General features: G+C 46.2%; 1 protein-coding gene and 1 long non-coding RNA gene across 2 annotated transcripts in view; one reads left to right on the top strand and one right to left on the bottom strand.

The window, feature by feature from the left end:
* Positions 1 to 22,652, bottom strand: part of LOC144698301 (uncharacterized) — a 290,571-nt gene that overhangs the window by 262,999 nt on the left and 4,920 nt on the right. The gene's annotated exons all lie outside the window — the stretch shown is intronic.
* On the top strand, positions 1,090 to 7,562 carry LOC144698529 (uncharacterized). The gene is made up of 2 exons (XM_078570464.1): positions 1,090 to 2,118; positions 6,530 to 7,562. The coding sequence occupies exons 1-2, from the start codon at positions 1,090 to 1,092 to the stop codon at positions 7,415 to 7,417; spliced, it is 1,917 nt and encodes a 638-aa protein (XP_078426590.1). The 3' UTR covers positions 7,418 to 7,562.

Raw genomic sequence — 22,652 nt, 5'->3', positions numbered from 1 at the left:
TGAGATCACATCTGGAGAACTGTGTACAGTACTGGTCTCCTTATTTCAGGAAACATGTAAATGTGTTAGATGCAGCTTAGAAAAAGGTTACTAGACTAATACCAGGAATGGGCGGATTGTGTTATGAGGAAAGATTGGACAGATTAGGCTTGTATCTGCTGGAATTTAGAAGGGGAAGATATGACTTGAATCAAACCTTTAAGATCCTGAGGGCTCTTGACAGGGTCGTTGTGGTGAGGAACTTTCCTCTTGTGGGAGAATTCAGAATGAGGGGTCACTGATTAAAAATAAGGGGGCGCACATTTAAGACAGAGATGAGGGGAATGCTTCTCTCTCAGAGGGTAGTGAATCTTTGGAATTCTCTTCCTCAAAAGGCAGATGAGCTGAGACGAGGGCTGAGTCGGCGATGTTACTGAGTGAAAATAGACGGTCTTGGAGAAGATGTGGATTTTTGTTTGGAAGCTCATCTTGGGGTGAAATATTTCACCATGGTTGTGAACAGTCTGGTTCAGTCTCAGACAGTTGTCAGGGAGAGGGATGGAGTCGGTGTCTGGGGAGTGGAGTTTGTCGCGGGGACTGAAGACAATGACTTTGGTCTTCCCAATTTTTAAATGGAGGAAATTTCTCCTCATCCAGTACTGGATGTCAGACAAGTCAGGACATTGTGTGACTTGGAGGGGAACTTGGAAGTGATGGTGTTCACATACACCTGCATCGCCCATCTCTCTCTCTCTCTCTGCTCCAATAGAGGCCAGAGTTTTGTATAGACCCAGGCAGCATGACAGGTTCCCTTCCCTAAAGGACATTAGTGAACCAGTTGGGTTTTTATGACAATCCAGCAGTTTTCATGGTCACTTTTTCCTCGTGCCGGCCCCACAAATTCCCAGTTTCATTCAGCTCAATTTCACAACCTGCCTTTGTGTTTTTGTGGGTTCTCTCTCACTCCCTTTTTTCTGTTTTGAATCAATTTCACAGGGTATTAGAAGGAGAGAATTTGCGGTTGGGAAACTGAAACCAAACATCACATCAGGATCTGACGGAGTCGAGTCGCCCAATTTATCGTAACCTGAACATTATCGGATTTTGAACATGGAAGGAAAAAGCACAGTTCACAGTGGTGAGAAACTGTACACATGTCCTGTGTGTGGACGAGGCTTCAGCCAATCATCTGACCTGTCAAAACATAAATGCCATCACAAAGCAGAGAAGCTGTGGAAATGTGGCGATTGTGGGAAAAGATTTAATTACCCAGTTCAGCTGGAAACTCATCGGTGCATTCACACTGGGGAGAGACCGTTCACCTGCTCCGAGTGTGGGAAGGGATTCACTCGATTATACAACCTGCTGACACACCAGCGAGTTCACACTGGGGAGAGGCCATTCACCTGCTCTGAGTGTGGGGAGGGATTCACTCAGTCACCCAACCTGCAGAGACACCAGCGAGTTCACACAGGGGAGAGACCTTTCAAATGTCTGGACTGTGGGAAGGGCTTTAAAAGTTCTGGGGAACTGATGTCCCATCAACGTGTTCACACTGATGAGAGACCGTTCAGGTGCTCTCAGTGTGGAACTGGGTTTATACGATCATCTCAACTCACTGAACACCAGCGAATTCACACTGGGGAGAGGCTGTTCACCTGCTTTGAATGTGGGAAGGGATTTAATCGGTCATCCAACCTGCTGACACACCAGCGGGTTCACACTGGGGAGAGACCATTCACTTGCTCCAAGTGTGGGACAGGATTCACTCAATTATCCACCCTGCTGAGACACCAACAAGTTCACACTGATGAGAGACCTTTTAAATGCCCAGACTGCAGGAACTGTTATAAAAGTTCCAGGGACCTGCTGTACCATCAACGTGTTCACACTGATGAGAGACCGTTCAGGTGCTCTCACTGTGGGACTGGGTTCAGGCGATCAAATGACCTCACTGACCACCAGCGAATTCACACTAGGCAGAGGCCGTTCACCTGCTCCGAGTGTGGGAAGGGATTCACTCAGTCATGGAACCTGCAGACACACCAGCGAGTTCACACTGGGGAGAAACCATTCACTTGCTCTGAGTGTGGGAAAAGTTTCAGTCAGTTATCCCACCTGATAACACACCTGCGAGTTCACAAGTAACTACAGTGATGGGATTTTGCTGTTAATCACATCCAGGACTGGACCGTATTCATTGGGGTTTGTTTTTGCTGATGTTAATGAACTCCAGCCCAGTTATAGGTGTTAATATTCTGGATAAAATTCAAATCAATCCGTTTGGTGTTTAACACAGTGTGATGAATCTTTTCGATATCTCTGACACAAGTTACTTCCTTTTGAAGTGCTCTCCCTTTCTCCTCCATCCTCACCTCCAACAACAAGTGTGAGGAGCTCATGGAGCTTCTTTGTCACTAAGATTGAGACAATCCGATCAGCTGCCTCTGCTGTTTCCCTCCCTTCCACTACCCCACCGGGACAAACTGTCTCTAAAGCTTCCCCTTGTCTGAGCCCTGAACCCACATCTTTATCCAGTTTCTCTCCCATTTCCCCTCAGTGCTCATCTTGTCCATAAGACCCACCTCTTGCTCCATCAACCCTATTCGCACTAAACTGTTTATCACCCAAACTCTCCCTCATTTCTTTCTCGGCCTGTCCGCAGCCTTTGACACCATTGACCAAACCATCCTCCTCCAATGCCTCTCCACTGGTGTCCAGCTGGGTGGGTCTCCACGCTCCTGATTCCTTTCTTATCGATCTCATTGTAGCCAGAGAATCACCTGCAGTAACTGTGGCTATTTGAGTTACAATTTCACAGATTGACTCACTCAGTAAGTGATCAGATCTCACTGAACTTAGATATAAAAATGATCCATTATCAGTCTCACAGTGACGGTATCTTACAGACCAAGTCTTTCTTAAGATCAATGGAGAAGAGTGAAAACATTCTCGTCCACAACCCAAGCACATAGTGAGAAAAAAATCTGAAAATTCCCTTTAAAATGAAAGGTACAGCAGAACGACACTGCACTGCTCTGTTACAGACTTATTGAAACAGATTCATTGTCACCTTCTCCCTTCCCACATTCGAGGGCATTTTCCACACACTTTTCGGATGACACAGTCATTTACTTGTACTTCTTGCTATTCAGTATTGTGTTTTCACTGCTCACAATGTGATCTCCTCTACGCTGAGGAGACTAATTCCCGATTGGGTGACTGTTTTGCGGAACATCACCATTCAGTCTGCAACTGTGATCCTGAGCTTCTGCTCATTTACTGTTTTAATTCTAGGAATCACTTTTGGTCTGAACTCTCTGTCCTCAGCCTCCTGCACTGTTCCAATGAAGCTCAGTGGAAGCTCGGGAAACAGCAGCTCATCTTTTATTTGACACTTCACAACCTCCTAGACTCAAGCTTCATTTCAACAATTTCAGATCATTGCCACCACTCCCATTTTTTTCAGACAGTCGGTTCTGCTGTTGCCATTTATCCCTCCTCTGGACCTGTCTTTTGTTTCTCCTCTTGTCCCATTAGTTTATTTACTTGTCTCATTATCACCCAATGTTGTATCATCATCCCCTTTGTCATTTAATCACTCCAGCCTTCCATCCCATCACAAGACCGTTTGTTCTTTCCTCGTCTCTTTTCCCAGACTCTGTACTTGTTTGTAAACTATTACATCTCCAAATTCTTCCATTTTCTATAAAAAGTCACCGACCTGAAACATTCACTCTGTTTCCAACTCCAGAGAAGCTGTTGACCTGCTGAATGTTTCCAACATTTTCTGTTTTGTGCTCGGATTTCCAGCATCTGCAGGATCTTGTTTCAGGGTCACAGTGGATCAGCTTTCTCTGAATTATCGTTCCCTGTTTACAGGTGAAGAAGGAGCTTTTAAAGAATGAGACAATAACTGTCCCCCTGTTCGACATGAAACTAAACTCACTGTTAATTCCTCCTCAGTAACAATTGTAAACACAAAGCTTCCAGCCGGGATTGAACCGGGGACTTTCTCATGTAAAGTAAAGGTGATAATCAGTGCACTAGGGAAATGAGTGTGAATCCCCCCCGGACAGAGGGGAACTGACCATCCATCTCTAGCTCTAATTCCCAAACAGAAAATGCTGCCAAGAATCAACAAGTCAGGCTGAGTCTGTGGCCGCCCTCACCATCTGAAACCGTCACAATGCCCGGCTGATTGACGGCAGCTCTGGACCAATAGGAAGAGGGGGCGGGACTGGAGGACCGAGCGGGAGTGGTTGGTACTCCAACCAATCGGAGTGAATGAGGGGCGGGGCCGGGCTGGGAGTGAAGCATGCGCAGTGTGAGTAATGGCGATGAAGAGACGCTTCTTAGTTCCGCAATCGGTGAGTGGATAAAATGGTGGGGAGAAGGGAGCGATGGATCAGGCCGGTGGGCGGGTTGGCTTCGTAAACATGTTGTGTAAACGGCAAACACAGAGAAAGAACTTATGGTAAACTTTGGACCGTCCCCTTCGTTTACGCCGAGGTTTCTCCCACTTTCAGGCCCAGGGTTAACGGCCGCCATCTTTATTGGGGGCAACGCCCGGCGGGGCGCATGCGCGGCGGCCATCTTTATTGGGGTCAACTTTTTGGAATCTTAATTGACAGAATAAGAACAACTTGTCCATCAAACTGCTTCATGCTTTGAGTTACAATGTCTTATTAATGAGGTGGAACAACGGTATCTGTCCAAGTCAGTGACAATAATTCGTATTTATACTGGGACTTTAACATAATAAAACTTCACAAGGCATTTCACAGAAATGTTACAAAGTAACATTTGATATTGAGCCACATAAGGAGATATTGGGGCAAGTGACCAAAAGCTTGGTCAAAGAGGTCGGTTTTAAGGAATGATTTGTAGGGGAGAAAGAGAGGTGGAGAAGTCCAAGGACAAAAATCCAGAACTTGTGGCCTTGGCAAATGAAAGCACAGTCACCAATGGTGAAGTGATTAAAATCAGGAATGCTCAAGAGGCTGGAATTAGATGAGTTTAGAGATCTCGGAGGGGTGTGTGGCTGGGGGAGATTACAGACATAGGGATGATCACAACCATGGAGGAAAACAAGGATGAGAAATATAAAATTTAGTTGCTTCCTAACGAGGAACCTTTCTGGGTCACTGAGCACAGGGGAGCTGGGTGAACAAGACTTGGTGCGAGTAAGCACACGGGCAGCAGAGTTTTGAATGACCTCAAAATTACAGGGAGGTTGAATGTGGGAGGCCGGCCGGGAGTGCGTTAGGATAATTAAGTCTAGAGGTAACAAAGGAATGGATGAGAGTTTCAGCAGCAGATGAGCTGAGACTGGGGTGGAGTCGGGCGATGTTACTGAGGTGGAAATAGGCGGTCTTGGTGATGATGTGGATATGTGGTTGGAAGCTCATCTTGGGGTGAAATATTTCACCATGATTGTGAACAGCCTGATTCAGTCTCAGACAGTTATCAGGGAGAGGGATGGAGTCGGTGTCTAGGGAGTGGAGTTTGTAGTGGGGGCTGAAGACAATGGCATCAGTCTTCTCAATATTTAAATGGAGGAAATGTCTGCTCATCCAGTACTGGATATCAGACAAGTCAGGACAGTGTGTGACTCTCAGGGGAACTTAGAGTTGATCATGTTCACATACACCTGCTACCCTGGTTCTTCTAGGGGGAGGAGGTTGAGGGTTTGGGAAATTCTGTCAAAGTTCTGGTTGCGTTGTAGAAATATGAAATGTTTCTCCTTCACCCCCTGCTGCTCTTAGATACCTCTCTCTCTCTCTCTCTCTCTATCTATGTGCTGTCATAGAGGCCAGAGTCTTATGTAAGCCCAAACCGGGTGGCAGGTTCCCTTCCCTGAAGGACATTAGTGAACCAGTTGGTTTTTTATGACAATCCAGCAGTTTTCATGGTCACTTTTTCCTCGTGCCGGCCCCACAAATTCCCAGATTCATTCTGCTCAATTTCACAACCTGTCTTCGTGTTTTTGTGGGTTCTCTCTCACTCCCTTTTTTCCGTTTTAAATCAATTTCACAGGGTGTTAGAAGGGGATGATTTGCAGTCAGGAAACTGAAACCAAACATCACATCAGGATCTGACGGAGTCGCCCAATTTATCACAACCTGAATATCATCGGATTTTGAACATGGAAAGAAGTTGTACTGTTCACAGTGGGGGGGAAATGATACACGTGTCCTGTGTGTGGATGTGGCTTCAGCCGATCATCTGATCTGTCAAAACATAAATATGATCACAACGGAGACAAAGCATAGAAATGTGAGACTGTGGGAAGGGATTCAGATCCCCCTCTGAGCTGGAAACCCATCGGCGCTGACAGACTGGGGAGAGACCGTTTCCCTGCTTCACCTGTGGGAAGGGATTCACTTAGTTATCCCACCTGCTGAGGCACTAGTGAGTTCACACTGGAGAGAGACCTTTTACATGCCCAGACTGTGAGAAGTGCAATAAAAGTTTTGGAGATCTGATGTCCCACCAACATATTCACACCGATGAGAGACCGTTCAGATGCTCTCACTGTGGGACTGGGTTCAGGCAATCATCTGACCTCATTGTACACCAGCGAGTTCACACTGGGGAGAGGCCGTTCACCTGCTCCCAGTGTGGAAAGACATTCACTCAGTCATCCACCCTGATGCGACACCAGCGACTTCACACCGGAGAGAGGCCATTTACCTGCTCTGAGTGTGGGAAGGGATTCACTCAGTTGTCCGAGTTGCTGTCACATCAGCGAGTTCACACTGGGAAGAGACCTTTTAAATGTCAAGACTGTGGGAAGTGCTACAAAAGTACTGGAGAGCTGTTGTCCCATCAACGTGTTCACACTGACGAGAGACCGTTCAGGTGCTCTCACTGCGGGACTGGGTTCAGGCGATCATCTCAACTCATTCTACACCAGCGAATTCACACTGGGGAGAGGCCGTTCACATGCTCCGAGTGTGGGAAAGGATTCACTCAGTCATCTCACCTGCTGATACACCAGCGAGTTCACACTGATGAGAGACCTTTTAAATGCCCAGACTGTGGGAAGTGCTATAAACATTCTGGTGAACTGATGTCCCATCAACATGTTCACAATGATGAGAGACATTTTAAATGCCCAGACTGTGGGAAGTGTTTTAAAAGTTCCAAGAACCTGATGTCCCATCAACGTGTTCACACTGACGACCGACCATTCAGGTGCTCTCACTGTGGGACTGGGTTCAAGACATCATCTGAACTCACTGTACACCAGCGAATTCACACTGGGGAGAGGCCGTTCACCTGCTCTGAGTGTGGGAAAGGATTCACTCACTTATCCAACCCGCTGAGACACCAGCGAGTTCACACTGGGGAGAGGCCATTCACCTGCTCCCAGTGTGGGAAGGGATTCACTCGGTCATCAAACCTGCTGAGACACCAGCGAGTTCACAAGTAACTGCAGTGAATGGATTTTGCTGTTAATCACATCCAAAACTGAATCATATTCATTGGAGTCTGTTTCTGCTGAAGTTAATAAGCTCCACTCACATATAGGGGTTAATATTCTGGCTAAAAATCAAATAAATCAGCTTTTTGTTGAATGCACACTGTTATTATCTCTCACACAAGTTAGCTTCTTTTAAAGTGCTCTCCCTCTCCCCTGTCTCCTCCATCCTCACCACCAGCAACAAGTGTGAGGAGCTCATGGAGCTTCTTTGTCACTAAGATTGACACAATCTGATCAGCTGCCTCTGCTGCTTCCCTCCCTTCCACTAGCCCACCAGAACAAACTGTATTTAAAGTCCCCCCTTGTCTGAGCCCTGAACCCACATCTTTCTTTAGTTTCCCCACCCCCATTTCCCCTCATGCCACCTTAGTGCTCATCTTGTCCATGAGACCCACCTCCTGCTCCATTGACTCTATTCCCACTAAACTGCTGATCACCCAACTACCCCATGTTCAATCAGATTGTTAATGGTTCTTTCTCTCCAGGTACTGTCCCCCTCTCCTTCAAATCTGCCATCATCACCCCCTCCTCAAAAAATAAACCTTTCACCCCACCATCCTTACTGCCTCATCTCCAACCTCCCTCTCCTCTCCACACTGTTCGAACCTGCTGTCATCTCCCAAACACTGGGATTCTCAGTGTGAACAGGGTGGGATGTGTTTGGAGACAGGATGTCCCAGTTCTCCATCCTGGGATTCTCAGTGTGAACAGGGTGGGATGTGTTTGGAGACAGGATGTCCCAGTTCTCCACCCTGGGATTCTCAGTGTGAACAGGGTGGGATGTGTTTGGAGACAGGATGTCCCAGTTTTCCACCCTGGGATTCTCAATGTGAACAGGGTGGGATGTGTTTGGAGACAGGATGCCCCAGTTTTCTACCTTTAAAGGGACAGGGAGAGGACCAGCTGGGCTGAATGATGCTGCTTTATGACATCTTTGCAGTGCCTAGTAACCATTCTCCCTGAGCCCTGCTCATTATGGGCTGGCTTTAGCTCAGTGCTGTTACAGGGAGGGAAACAGGAGGAGGATTCAAGCTGTGTGGAGCTCAGGATTAATGGGGAGAGATACAGGGTCAATTTCTACCTTACTGAGTGAGAAATGTCATTGTCCCGGATACTCCCTGTCCCTCGCTATCTGTATCCGGGGGACAGGCTGATGGGTTTACTCTGTACCTAATCCGTGCTGTATTTGATTGGAGAGTGTTTGAGTCTGACAGTAGTTGTTGACCTCAATGATGATGAGATAAAAACCATCAGTTTCCCCCTGGACACAGATCCTGAAGGACAAGGAGTGTCTGGAATATTTTGGATTATGTCTTTGATCCAGTTTTGAACTCCTTTCTCACATCTTCTCTCATCCTGCTTAGTTCTAATGAAAAGACCCCCAGTTTCTCCAGTCTCTCCACCTGGGAAAGAGAAATTGTAATTAAGTTAGAAACTCAAACAGGAGCTTCACAGCAGACAGGTCACTATGAGAAAACATTTCATTCCACAGTCAGTTGTTATCATCTGGAATACACTGTCTGAAAGTTTGGTGGGAGCGGGTTCAACAGTATCTTTCAAAATGGAATTGGAGAAATGCTTGAAGGAAAACATTGACAGGGCCATGGGGAATCAGTAGGGGAGTGACTATTCAGATCGCTCTTCAAAGAGCTGTCAAAGGCTCAATGGGCCGAATGGATCCCTTTTTAGCTGGAGGCTCTCATCCGTGGTGTCATCTGTGAATCTCCCCTGCACCCTCTCCATGGCCCTGACATCATTCCTGTTATAAGATGCCCAGGATTTGACTCAATATTCTAAATGCAGCTTAACCAATGATTTACAAGTTAATTTCATAAGGAAAAGTGGAGTAACAGGTTCAAACAGCATTTTAAACTTGCCCTTCAAACTTAAAGATCCGTGTATCTGAACCCCTTGTAACATGGCTAAAATACTTTGAGGTAAATTCTCTGATATAATGTGTGTTATGGGATAGAGAAGTTTAGTCTGAATTAGAAACTCAAATAGGCTGTTCAATGCAGACAGGTCACCACGGCAATACTGATAAGACATTCCATTGCACAGAATCAGCTCTTTGGAAACTCGAATCAGATCAGGGAAAAGTTCAGAGTTTGCCTGTTATTAACCACAATATAAACTGAAACCAGAGTGAGGAACAGAATTGATCAGATTATAATGTGTGATGTTTATGCCTATAATTGTGTAACTATCATAAATAACAGAATTAACAATGGGCAAGGGAGTTTAGAGAGAATGAGAAAATTCCTGAAGAAAAGTAACTGCTGGGAACCAGGGAATGTCTCCTTTTAAATCACAGGTTAGAGAAATTCCAGCTGTCTTTTCCTCACTTCCTGTCAAAACCCAGCAGAGAATCCAAAGAAGATTCAGGGGCCAGAGCTGCATCACCACAGGTTATAAAAGTGAGGGGACACTGATGTAAGGGGGCAGTCTGGACTGGAGGCACCGGAGATCAAGCTCAGAGTGCCCGAGGTTCCATCCAGCGGGCTGACCTCGTGTAAGTGACTGTGGACACATGGGAAATGCATATTTACTCTGATTGATGGATCAATATAATATACGGTAGAGGACAGACAATCTGCTCAGCTTGTGTTTCTTAAAAAGGTACTAAAATTATTGACACTGGACTCTCAAATCTACTGATTTACCCATCTCTTTACTGTTCTGGCCCTCTACTCCCTTTAAACTGTTCCCATTCACAAAACATCAAGGGGAATTTTTGACTGATTATGGAGCGCCTGTAAATGGAGAAGAAATTGGAACCAGTCAGAGAACATCTATAAATGGAGGAGAAATTGTGACGTTTGAAGGAGAGTCTGTTAATGAACAGCAATGTGACTTGTCAGTGAGGGACTTGTAAATGAACAGCAATGTGAATTGTCAAGGAGGGTTTGGAACTCAACAGCAATGTGACTTGTCAGGGTGGGTCTGTAAATGAACAGCAACGTGACTTGTCAGGGTGGGTCTGTTAATGAACAACAACATGATTTGTCAGGGTGGGTCTGTAAATGAACAACAATGCGACTTGTCAGGGAGAGTCTGTAACTGAGCAGCTCATGCGACTTGTCAGGGAGAGTCTGTAACAGAACAGCAATGTGACTTGTCAGTGAAGGTCTGTAAATGAACAGAAATGTGAATGAGCAAGAAATGGTGTGGTCAGAGTGTGTCTGTACAGGAAGTAGAAATGGTCAGAGAGAGCCCTTGGTTAGTTATGGGAGATTTTGGAGTTGGATGGCATAGAGGGAGGAACATAGTGATAGGCTAAAGGGATAGTTGGATCGAGAGAGAGAATAAAAGAGAGAGAGACCAAAAACTAATTGAAGAGGAGAAAATGAGTCAGATTCCATGTGGCAGATAAACAGAATTTTTTTTAAGTATATACTGCTTTGACAGTTAGTGGTCTTAGAAAAGAAAAAAGCAGCCGATGTCTGATCAGGAAGGAGGAAGCTGGTTGAGGGGCTGCAGTTAGTTTAACACAATCTCAGTAAATGGAGTGATACACAGACCAGCCTCCCATGCGGGTGAGCGGCAGCAGCAAGAACCACATGAAAACAGGAGATTGTGGAAGGTCCAGCAGTGTCAGGATCCGAGAATACAGGACCGACAGAGGTTATTCAGCCTATCAAGTCTGTACCAGCTCAAAGACCAACCCAGTTCATCCCACTCCCCCTCTTTCCCCGTACCCCCCAGTTGTTAACCCTAACAAAGGCCTGAAAGGTTGACTCTTTCTCCACAGATGTTGCCTGAGCAGCTGATTATTTCAAACATTTTCTGTTAGATTCTTGGGAAATAAGTTTGTTGAAGAAACAACCCCAACCACCTGCCCTCACGCATCAAATCTAAAATTAGTAAGCAAACACCGACCCCCCCAACTAATATAAAAGGAGTTTTGTTTTAGAAACAAATATTTCTGTACAGGCTTTTCATTCTTGGTGTATGGGCATTGGTAGCAAGTCTATTAATTATATTGCGCATCACCAATTAGTCTTTGTGCAGGAAATGATGCGCCACCTTCTCCTTGACCCACTGTCTAGTGAAGGTGCTCCCACAAGGTCATGACGTAAAATCCTGAGATCCACCATTTTCACTTAGCGATAAAGGAGCAGTGAGAATATGCACAAGACAAGGTGTGTGACTGAGATGGAAAGATGGGGATAAGGGTGTTCCCCAGCATCTGCTACCTTTCTCCTTCTATGTGGCGTAAACCTTAGGGTTTGGAGGTTCCATAAAAATTCCGGTTGTGTTGCTGATGTATAAAATCCTTCGTCTTCACCTTGTCCCGTCTCCCCCTCTCTCTCTCCTCAGGTATGGACACAGACCAGGTGGCAGGTTTCACTCCCATGCACTTGCTGGCCGTATCAATTGAAATAATAATAATATATGGTTGGCGCCAATCATAATTAGAGCTCGGAATATGATTTTGTATTTAACAATGTCATGGTTTAATGGCGCTGCATTTACCCAGCATTCACAGAGAGGCAGAATATGCCCTATCTTCACTGCGGGAGATCATCGCGCAGGCGCGGCGCCGGACTGTGCCCAGAGCATGCGCAGTTGCGGTGCTGGAAGGAGAGTCGCGGTCGGGTCGAATCAGGAAGGAGAGCAGAAGAAGAGTGCAGCAAGCGGGCAGGTGAAGGCTAATGGAACCGGCGAGCGGGTGGGACACCTTCATAAATATACACTCAGGCCTCAAACCGCGAATAGGAAGCTTCCTACCCCGCGTTTGCTCCGTTTTGGCGACGGCGGCGTTTGTCACGATATCAGATCAGATTGATGGCCGCCATCTTTATGGGGCAATGGGCAGTAGTGCGCACGCGCGGCCGCCATCCTTTTAGGGGGCAATGAGCAGCAGCTGTGACAAAAAAAGAGTTAGGAATTGTCAGCAATCCAGAATTAGAGAAAGTGAAGATATCTGGGGGGGACTGAGAGACTGGAGGAGATTACAAAGGAATGGATGAGAGTTTCAGCAGCAGATGAGCTGAGACTGGGCTGGAGTCGGGCGATGTTACTGAGGTGGAAATAGGTGGTCTTGGTGATGATGTGGATATGTGGTTGGAAGCTCATCTTGGGGTGAAATATTTCACCATGGTTGTGAACAGTCTGGTTCAGTCTCAGACAGTTGGCAGGCAGAGGGATGGAGTCGGTGGATAGGGAGTGGAGTTTGTAGCGGGGACTGAGGACAATGGCTTAAGTCTTCCCAATATTTAAATGGCGGAAATTTCTGTTCATCCAGTACTGGATGTCAGACAAGTCAGGGCGGTGTGTGACTTGGAGGGGAACTTGGAGGTGACGGTGTTCACATACACCTGCTACCCTAGATCTTCTAGCGCGTGGAGGTTGAGGGTTCGGAAGATTCTGTCCAAGTTCTGGTTGATTTCTAGAAATATAAAATCCCCCTGCTTTACCGGGTGCCTCTACCACCTCTCTCATTCTTGCTCTCTTCCCCTCCTCCCAGAAGGTCCAGAGTCTTGTGTACACCCAGACCGGGTGTCAGGTTCCCTTCCCTGAAGGACATTTTTGAACCAGTTGGGTTTTTATGACAATCCAGCAGTTTTCATGGTCACTTTTTCCTAGTGCAGGCCCCACAAATTACCAGATTCATTCAGCTCAATTTCACAACCTGCCTTGGTGTTTTTGTGGGTTCTCTCTCTCTCCCTTTTTTCTGTTTTAAATCAATTCCACAGGGTATTAGAAGAGGAGGATTTGCAGTTGGGAAACTGAAACCAAACATCACATCAGGTTCTGACGGTGCCGCCCAATTTATCGTAACCTCAATATCATCAGATTTTGAACATGGAGGGAAAAAGCACCGTTCACAGTGGAGAGAAACCGTACACGTGTTCTGTGTGTGGACGAGGCTTCAGCTGATCATCTGGCCTGTCAGAACATGTATGCAGTTACAGCCGAGAGAAACTATCAAAATGTGGGGATTGTGGGAAGGGATTCAATTACCCGTTTGAGCTAGAAGCAGATCGATGCACTCACACTGGGGAAAGGCCATTCATCTACTCCCAGTGTGGGAAGAGACTCAGTCTCTCATCCAATCTGCTGAAGCATCAGCGAGTTCACAGGGCAGAGAGACTGCTTAGTTGTCCAAACTACAGGAAGTGCTATATAAGTTCCAAAGACCTGATGTCCCATCAATGAGTTCACACTAACAAGAGACATTTTAAATGTAGGAAGTGCTTTAAAAGTTCTGGGGAGCTGATGTCCCATCAACGTGTTCACACTGACGTGAGACGTTTCAGGTGCTCTCACTGTGGGACTGGGTTCAGACAATGAAACCAACTCACTAAAGACCAATGTGCTCACACTGGAGTGCACCTGCTCCAAGTGTGGGAAGGGATTCACTCAGTCACCTGACCTGCTGAGACACCAGCGAGTTCACACTGGGGAGAGACCGTTCAGCTGCCCCAAGTGTGGGAAGGGATTCAGTCAGTCACCTGACCTGCTGAGACATCAGCGAGTTCACATGTAACTGCAGTGATTGGATTTTGCTGTTAATCACATCCAGGAATGAACTATGTTCATTGGGATCTGTTTCTGCTGATGTTAATAAACCCCAGCCCAGCTATTGTGGTTAATATCTGGATAAAGTCAACAAATCAGCTTTGAATTTAAAACCTGCAATGAACAGGCGAGATAGGAGCAGGAGGAGGCCATTCAGCCCCTCAAGCCTGCTCCGCCATTTAATAAGATCATGGCTGATCTGATTGTGGCCTCAACTCTGGATTCCACCTACCCCTTTAACCTTTAACTCTCTTGTTAGTTAAGAATCTATCTATCTTTGCCTGACTGATAAGCGATGACCCTGCCTCCAACCCTCTCTGGAAAAGAGAGCTCCAAAGACCAACAATCCTCAGAGAAAAAAAATCTCCTCATCTGTCTTAAATGGGAGACCCCTTATTTTTAAACTGTGTCTCCTAGTTCTAGTCTTTCCCACAAGGGGAAACATCCTTTCAGCATCCACCCTGTTGAGCCCCCTCAGAATCTTATATGTTTCAATAAGATCACCTCTCATTCTTTTAAGCTACAATGGGTACAGGTCCAGCCTGTCCAACCCTTCCTCATAAGATAAGCCCCTCATCTCAGGTATTAGTCGAGTGAACCTTCTCCGAACTACGAACACACTTATATCTTTTCTGAAATAAGGAGACCAAAACTGTACACAGTACTTCAGATGCTCACCAACACCCTGAACAACTGTAGCAAAGCACCCCTACTTTTATATTCCATTCCCCTTGCAATAAAACAACACCATTTGACTTCCTAATCACTTGCTGTACCTGAATACTAACATTTCCTGATTCATGTACCAGGACACCCAGATCCCTCTGTATCTCAGAGTTCTGCAATCTCTCTCCATTTATATAATTTGCTGTTTTTCTATGCTTCCTGCCAAAGTGGACAAGTTCACATTTCCCCACATTATACTCAATCTGCCAAATTTCTGCCCACTCACTTAACCATCTATATCCCCTTGCAGGCTCCTTAGGTCCTCTTCACAACTCACTTTCCTGCCAATCGTTGTGTCATCAGCAAATTTAACAACCATACATTCAGTCCCTTCATCCAAGCCATTGCTATAGATTGTAAATAGTTGAGGCCCCAGTATTGATCCCTGTGGAACTCCACTCGTCACATCTTGCCAGCCTGAAAAAGACCCAGTTTCCCTCTTCTGCTTTCTGTTAGCTAACTAATCCTAGCTAACTATCTATCCATGTGGATGTGTTAGCCCTTCTCAACTCAGGACAAAATTAATAGTCATGTGAGCAAATGTGGGTTAATTCAGGAACACCAGCATGGAATTGTTAAGGGAAAATTGTGTTTAATAAACTTGCTTAAGGGATTTGGAGAGGTAACAGAGTGGGTGATGAGGATGCTGCTGTTAATGTGGTGTATATGGACTTCCGATTGGAATTAGAGATTGTGCCGCACAACAGACATGAGCAGAGTTAGCTCATGGAATAAAAGGGACAGTAGCAACATGGATACAAAACTGGCTGGGTATAGGAAACAGCGAGTCATGGTTAATGGATTTTTTCAGACTGGAATAAGGTTTATAATGGAGATCCCCAGGAGTCACTGTGAGGACTCCTGCTCTCCTGAACATATATAAATGACACAGACCTTGGTGTTCAGGCTCAATTTTCAAATTTGTGGACAGAGTCTTGAGTGGGCACTGAGTGAATAGCGGCTTCCCTTCCCTGAAGGACATTAGTTGAACCAGTTGGGTTTTTATGACAATCCAGCGGTTTTCATGGTCACTTTTTCCTCGTGCCGGCCCCACAAATTCCCAGATTCATTCAGCTCAATTTCACAACCTGTCTTTGTGTTTTTGTGGGTTCTCTCTCACTCTCGTTTTAAATAAATTTCAGAGGCGAATAGAAGGGGAGGATTTGCAGTCGGGAAACTGAAACCAAACATCACATCAGGATCGGACGAAGTCGCCCAATTTATCATAACCTGAATATGATCGAATTTTGAACATGGAAGGAAAAAGCACCGTTCACAGTGGGGAGAAACCGTACACGTGTTCTGTGTGTGGACGAGGCTTCAGCCGATCATTCGCTCTGTCAAAACACAAGTGCAGTCACACTGGGGAGAAACCGTGGAAATGTGGGGACTGTGGGAAGCGATTCACGTGTCCATCTGAGCTGGAAATTCATCGGCGCAGTCACACTGGGGAAAGGCCGTTCACCTGCTCTGAGTGTGGCAAAGGATTCGCTCAGTCATCCCACCTGCTCAAACACCAGCTAAGTCACACAGACGAGAGACCTTTTAAATGTGCAGACTGCGTAAAGTGCTTTAAAAGTTCCGGAGAACTGATATCCCATCAACGTGTTCACACTGACGAGAGACCATTCAGGTGCTCTCACTGCGGGATTGGGTTCAGGCGATCATCTGACCTCACTAAACATCAGCGCAGTCACACTGGGGAGAGACTTTTCACCTGCTCCGAGTGTGGGAAGGGATTCACTCAGTCATCTAGCCTTCTGACACACCAGCGAGTTCACACAGGAAAGAGATCTTTCAAATGCCCAGACTGTGGGAAGTGCTGTAAAAGTTCCAGGAACCTAATTACACATCAACATGTTCACACTGATGAGAGACCATTCAGGTGCTCTCAGTGTGGGGCTGGGTTCAGGCGATCATCTGAACTCACTGTACACCAGCGAGTTCACACTGGGGAGAGGCCGTTCACCTGCTCTGATTGTGGGAAAGGATTCACTCAGTCATCCAACCTACACAGACATCAGCGAGTTCACAGGTCACTACAGTGATGGGATTTTGCTGTCAGTCACATCGAAGACTGAACCATGTCCATTGGGGTATGTTTCTGCTGAAGTTGGTAAGCTCCAGGACAGATATAGTGGTTCATATTTTGGATAGAAGTAAAATAAATCAGCTTTGTGTTAAATACAGTGTTGAATCTTTTTACTATTTCTAATGCAAGTTAGTTCCTTTTGAAGGTCTCTCCCTCTTCCCTGTCTCCTCCATCCTCACCTCCAACAAGTGTGAGGAGCTCATGGAGATTCTTTGTCACTAAGATTGAGACAATCCGATCAGCTGCCTCTGCTGCTTCCCTCCCTTCCACTAACCCAGTTCTCTCTCTCCACGTACTGTTGATCTCTCCCTCAAATCTGCCATCATCACGCCCGTCTCAAAAATCAAACCCTTGACCACATCATCCTTGCAAACTATTGCCCAATCTCCAACCTCCCTCTACTCACCAAACTTCTTGAACATGTTGTCACCTCCCAAATCTGTGCCCAGCTTTCCCAGAACTCCCTGTTTGAATCCCTCCAATCAGGTTTCTGCCCCTGCCACTGGACTGAAACAGCTCTGATCAAAGCCACCAACTACATCCTATGTGACTGTGACAAAGGGAAACTATCCCTTCTCAACCTGTCTGCAGCCTTTGACAAGGTTGACCACACCATTCTGCTCCAACACCTCTCCACTGTCGTCCAGCTGGGTGGGGCTGCTCTCTCCTGGTTCCATTCTTCTCTATCTAATCATAGCCAGAGAATCACTTGGAATGTCTTCCCTTCCCACTCCCACAGTTACCACTGGTGTCCCCAAAGGATCCAGCCTTGGCCTCTTATTTCTCATCAACATTCTCCCCACAGCGACATCATCTGAAAACACAGTGTCAGTTATCACATGTACACTGATAGTGCCCAGCTCTACCTCACCACCTCTCTCCACTTCTCCACTGTGGTTAAATTATCAGACTGTTTGTTTGATATCCAGTGGTGGATGTGCAGAAATTTCTTCCAATTCAATATTGGCAAGACTGAAGACATTATTTTCATTCCCAAGCTACCAACTCCATTCCTTTCTCCAAAGCCAAAGGATCTAAGCTCAACAGTCCTGCCACATCCAGTCGTGAATAGTGGTGAACAATTAAGCAACTAATTGGATGATGAGGCTCCCCAACTATCCCCATCCTCGATGATGGAGGAGCCCAGCACAAGAGGGCAAAATATAAGGCTGAACCATTTGCAACAACCTTCAGCCAGAAGTGCTGAGCGGACGGTCCATCTCAGCCTCCTCCGGAGGTTCCCAGCATCACAGATACCAGTCTTCCGCCAATTCGATTCACTCCACGTGATACCAAGAAACGGCTGAAGGTGCTGGATACTGCAAAGTCAATGGGCCCTGACAATATTCCAGCAAAAGTACTGAAGACTTGTGCTCCAGAACTGGCTGCACCCCTAGCCAAGCTGTTCCAATACAGCTACAACACTGGCATCTACCCGGCTATGTGGAAAAATGCCCAGGTATGTCCTCTACACAAAAAGCAGGACAAATCCAACCCGGCTAATTACCGCCCCATTAGTCTGCTCTCGATCATCAGTAAATTAATGGAAGGGGTCATCAACAGTGCTATCAAGCGGCACTTGCTTAGCAATAGCCCACTCACTGACACCCAGTTTGGTTTCCACTAGGGCCACTCAGCTCCTGACCTCATTACAGCCTTAGTTCAAACATGGACAAAAGAGCTGAACTCCAGAGATGAGGTTAGAGTGACTGCCTTTGATATCAAGGCAGTCTTTGACTGAGTGTGGCATCAAGGAGCCCGAGCAAAACTAGATTCAATGGGAGTCAGGGGGAAACTCTTCACTGGTTGGAGTCATACCTAGCACAAAGGAAGATGTTGTAGTTGTTGGAGGTCAGTCATCTCAGCTCCTGGACATCACTGCAGAAGTTCCTCAGGGTAGTGTCCTAGGCCCAACCATCTTCAGCTGCTTCATCAATGACCTTCCTTCCAATATGAGGGCAGAAGTGGGGATGTTTGCTGATGATTGCACAATGTTCAGCAGCATTTGTGACTCCTCAGATAAGGAAGCAGTCCATGTCCAAATCCAGAAAGACCTGGCGAATAGCCAGGCTTGGGCTGACAAGTGGCAAGCAACATCCACACCACACAAGTGCCAGGCAATTACCATCTCGCAACAAGAGAGAATCCAACCATCATCCCTAGACAATCGATGGCATTACCATCACTAAATCCCCCACTATTAATATCCTCGGGGGTTCCATTGACCAGAAACTGAACTGGACTAGCCATAAAAATGCTGTGGCTACAAGAGCAGGTCAGATGCTAGGAATCCTGCGACGAGTAGTTCACCTCCTGACTCCCCAAAGCCTGTCCACCATCGAGAAGCCACAAGTCAGGAGTGTGATGGAAAACGCCCCATCTGCCTGGATGAGTGCAGCTCCAACAACTCTCAAGAAGCTTGACACCATCTAGGACAAATCAGCTTGCTTGATTGGCACCCCATCCACAAACATTCATTCGCTCCACCAATGATGCATAGTAGCCGCAGTGCATACCATCTACAAGATGCACTGCAGGAACTCACCAAGCCCCCTTAGACGGTATCTTCCAAACCCATGACCACTACCATCTAGAAGGACAAGGGCAATAGACACATGTGAACATCACCACCTGGAAGTTCCCCTCCAAGCCGCCCACCATTCTGACTTGGAAATTCCTTCACTGTTGTTGGGTCAAAATCCTGAAACTCCCTCCCTAACAGCACTGTAGGTGTACCTAAACCACATGGACTGCAGCGGTTCAAGAAAGCAGCTCATCACCACATTCTCAAAGGCAATTAGGATGGGCAATAAACGCTGGCCCAGCTGGCAACGCCTACATCCCAAGAATGAATTAATATGAAAAAAAGATTGATGGTCTTATGGCTATTTGTGGAATCTTACTGTGCACAAACAGGTAAACAGTAACAATTTGTATTTATATAACACGTTTAATGTAATAAAACATCCCAAGGTGCTTCAGAGAAGCATCCTGAAGAGAAATTTAACATCAAGTCACATAGCATATTAGAGTAAATGGACTAAACCTTCACTGGAGAGGCAGATTTTAACAAGGACCTTGAATCAGGAGAGAGAGCTGGAGAAGTTCAGGGAGGGAATTTCAGAACTTCATGCCAGGCATGGCCAACAGTGGTGGAGTAATTAAAAGCTGGGATGTTCAAGAGGCCAGAATGAGAAGGGCACATATATCCCTGAGGGTTGAGTGATGGAGTTTGCAGGGGTAGGGAGAGACGAGGTGACAGAGGGATTTGAAAACGAGGATGTGAGTTCTAAAATTGAGGCATTGCTTGACTAGGAGTCAATGTATGTCAGCGAGCCAAGGGGTGATGGGTGAACAGGACATGGTGTGAAAAAGCACACGGGCAGCAGAGTTTTCGATGATTCATGTTTCCGCCTGGGGGTGGGGTGAATGTGAGAAGCTGGTCAGGAATGTATTGGAATCAACAAGTCCAAAGGTAACAAGGGCAGGGATGAGGGTTTGAGCAGCAGATAAGCTGGGGTCAGGTGGGGACATGTGATGTCATGGAGATTGAAGTCCCTGGGGGACACTGAGTCGAAGGACTGTGCAGAGGAAAGTGAGTTTGGAGATGGGGTGGAATTTTAGGGTGCTGGGGTCAAGTGTTTTTTCAGGTGATAACAGTGGATTTAATGGTGAGAGGGACAGTACCAGAAGAAAGAGAGAGAGCCATCTCTCTCTATCAGCTGAGATAGGGAAGCTGGGTGATCAGTAGTTTAATGAGAATGGGGTCAATACAGCAGAAGACAAGATGAGCACTGACAGGACATGAGGGGAGAGAAACTGGGGAAAAATGTGAGTTCAGGGCTCTGACAAGGGGAACTTTAAAGACAGTTTGTCCCGGTGCACTAGTGAAAGGGAGGGAAGCAGCAAAGGCAGCTGATTGGATTGTCTCAACCTTAGTGACAAAGAAGCTCCATGAGCTCCCCACACTTGTTGTTGGAGGTGAGGATGGAGGAGACAGGGGAGAGAGAGAGCCCTTTAAAAGGAACTGACTTGTGTTAAAAATATTAAAAATGTTGAACATACTGTGTGTTTAATACAAAGCTGATTTATTTAACTTCATCCAGAATATTTCGCACCTCAAACATGGTTGGAGCTTTTCAACATCAGCAAAAACCGACTCCGATGAAATTTGTTCAGTCCTGGATGTGATCAACAACATAATCCAATCACTGTAGTTACTTGTGAATTTGCTGGTGTGTTAGCAGGTGGGATGACTGAGTGAATCCCTTTCTACACTCAGAGCAGGAGAACAGCCTTTCCCCAGTGTGAATGCGCTGGTGTACTGTGAGGCGAGATGAGTGCCTGAATCTGGTCCCACAGTGAGAGCACCTGAACAGTCTCTCGTCAGTGTGAACACGTTGATGGCACAACAGTTCCCCAGAACTTTTAAAGCACTTCCCGCAGTCCGAACATTTAAAATGCCTCTCATCAGTTTTGAATCGCTGGTGTGTCAGCAGGTTGGATAATTGAGTGAATCCCTTTCCACACTCGGAGCAGGTGAACTGCCTCTCCCCAGTGTGAACTCGCTGGTGTCTCAGCAGGTTGGATGACTGAGTGAATCCCTTTCCACACTCGGAGCCAGGTGAACGGTCTCTCCCCAGTGTGAAATCGCTGATGAGTTTCGAGCTGAGATGGGGAATTTAATCTCTTCCCACAGTCCTCACATTTCCACAGTTTCTCCACAGTGCAAACACTGCTTTTTCCTTCTATTATTGAGCTTGATGGATCGAGTGACTGTCAGATCCTGACGTGATGTTTGGTTTCAGTATTCCGACCTCAAATCCTCCTCTTCTAATAACTTGTGAAATTGATTTAAAACAGAAAAAAGGAAGTGAGAGAGAACCCACAAAAACACAAAGGCAGGTTGTGAAATTGAGCTGAATGAATCTGGGAATTTGTGGGGCCGGCGTGAGGAAAAAGTGACCATGAAAACTGCTGGATTGTCATAAAAACCCAACTGGTTCACTAATGTCCATCAGGAGAGGGAACCTGCCACCCGGTCTGGGCCTACACAAGACTCTGGCCTCTGTGGGAGGAGCGCGAGTGTGAGAGGAAGGGCGAGAGAGAAGCGAAGGAGAGAGAATATCTTGACATATACAAATAGAACAGAAATACATCAGGTTCTTGCAAACCATCAACCTCCACTACCTAGAAGGACCAGGGTAGCAGGTTTGAGTGAACACCATTACCTCAAAGTTCTCATCAAAGTTACACACCGTCCAATACTGGGTGAGCAGAAATTTCCTTCATTTAAATATTGGGAAGACTGAAGCCATTGTCTTCAGTCCCTGCTACAAACTCCACTCCCCAGACACCAACTCCATCCCTCTCCCTGTAACTATTCTCACATCCTCTGAGATTTGTAGATATATTTTATTTCTCTACTTTCTCTCATTGTCTATCCTTTGTCATTATAACTTCACTCATTCATCACTTCCTGTTTCCCCCTCAATTTTACATGTCATTCATTTGCTTTCTTTCTGTATTCTCTCTCTCTCTCTCTCAGAATCTGTGGCTTTGAGAGTCCAGTGTCAGCAACTTCAATACCTCATTAAGAAACATAAGCTGAGCAGATTCTCTGTTCTCTACTGTATCGTATATTGATCCATAAATCAGAATAAACATGCAAGTCCCATGTGTCCACAGTCACTTACACGAGGTCAGCCCACTGGATGGAACCTCGGGCACCCTGAGCTTGATCTCCGGTGTCTCCAGTCCTGGCTGCCCCCTTCCATCAGTATCTCCTCACTTTTATACCCTGTAGTGATCCAGCTCTGGCCCTTGGCTCTTTGTCTTCTC

Source organism: Cetorhinus maximus, chromosome 23, assembly GCF_964194155.1.
Source record: "Cetorhinus maximus chromosome 23, sCetMax3.hap1.1, whole genome shotgun sequence".
NCBI lineage: Eukaryota > Metazoa > Chordata > Chondrichthyes > Lamniformes > Cetorhinidae > Cetorhinus > Cetorhinus maximus.
The sequence above is the reverse complement of the archived record's forward strand: the minus strand, read 5'-3'. Positions and strand labels throughout refer to the sequence as shown.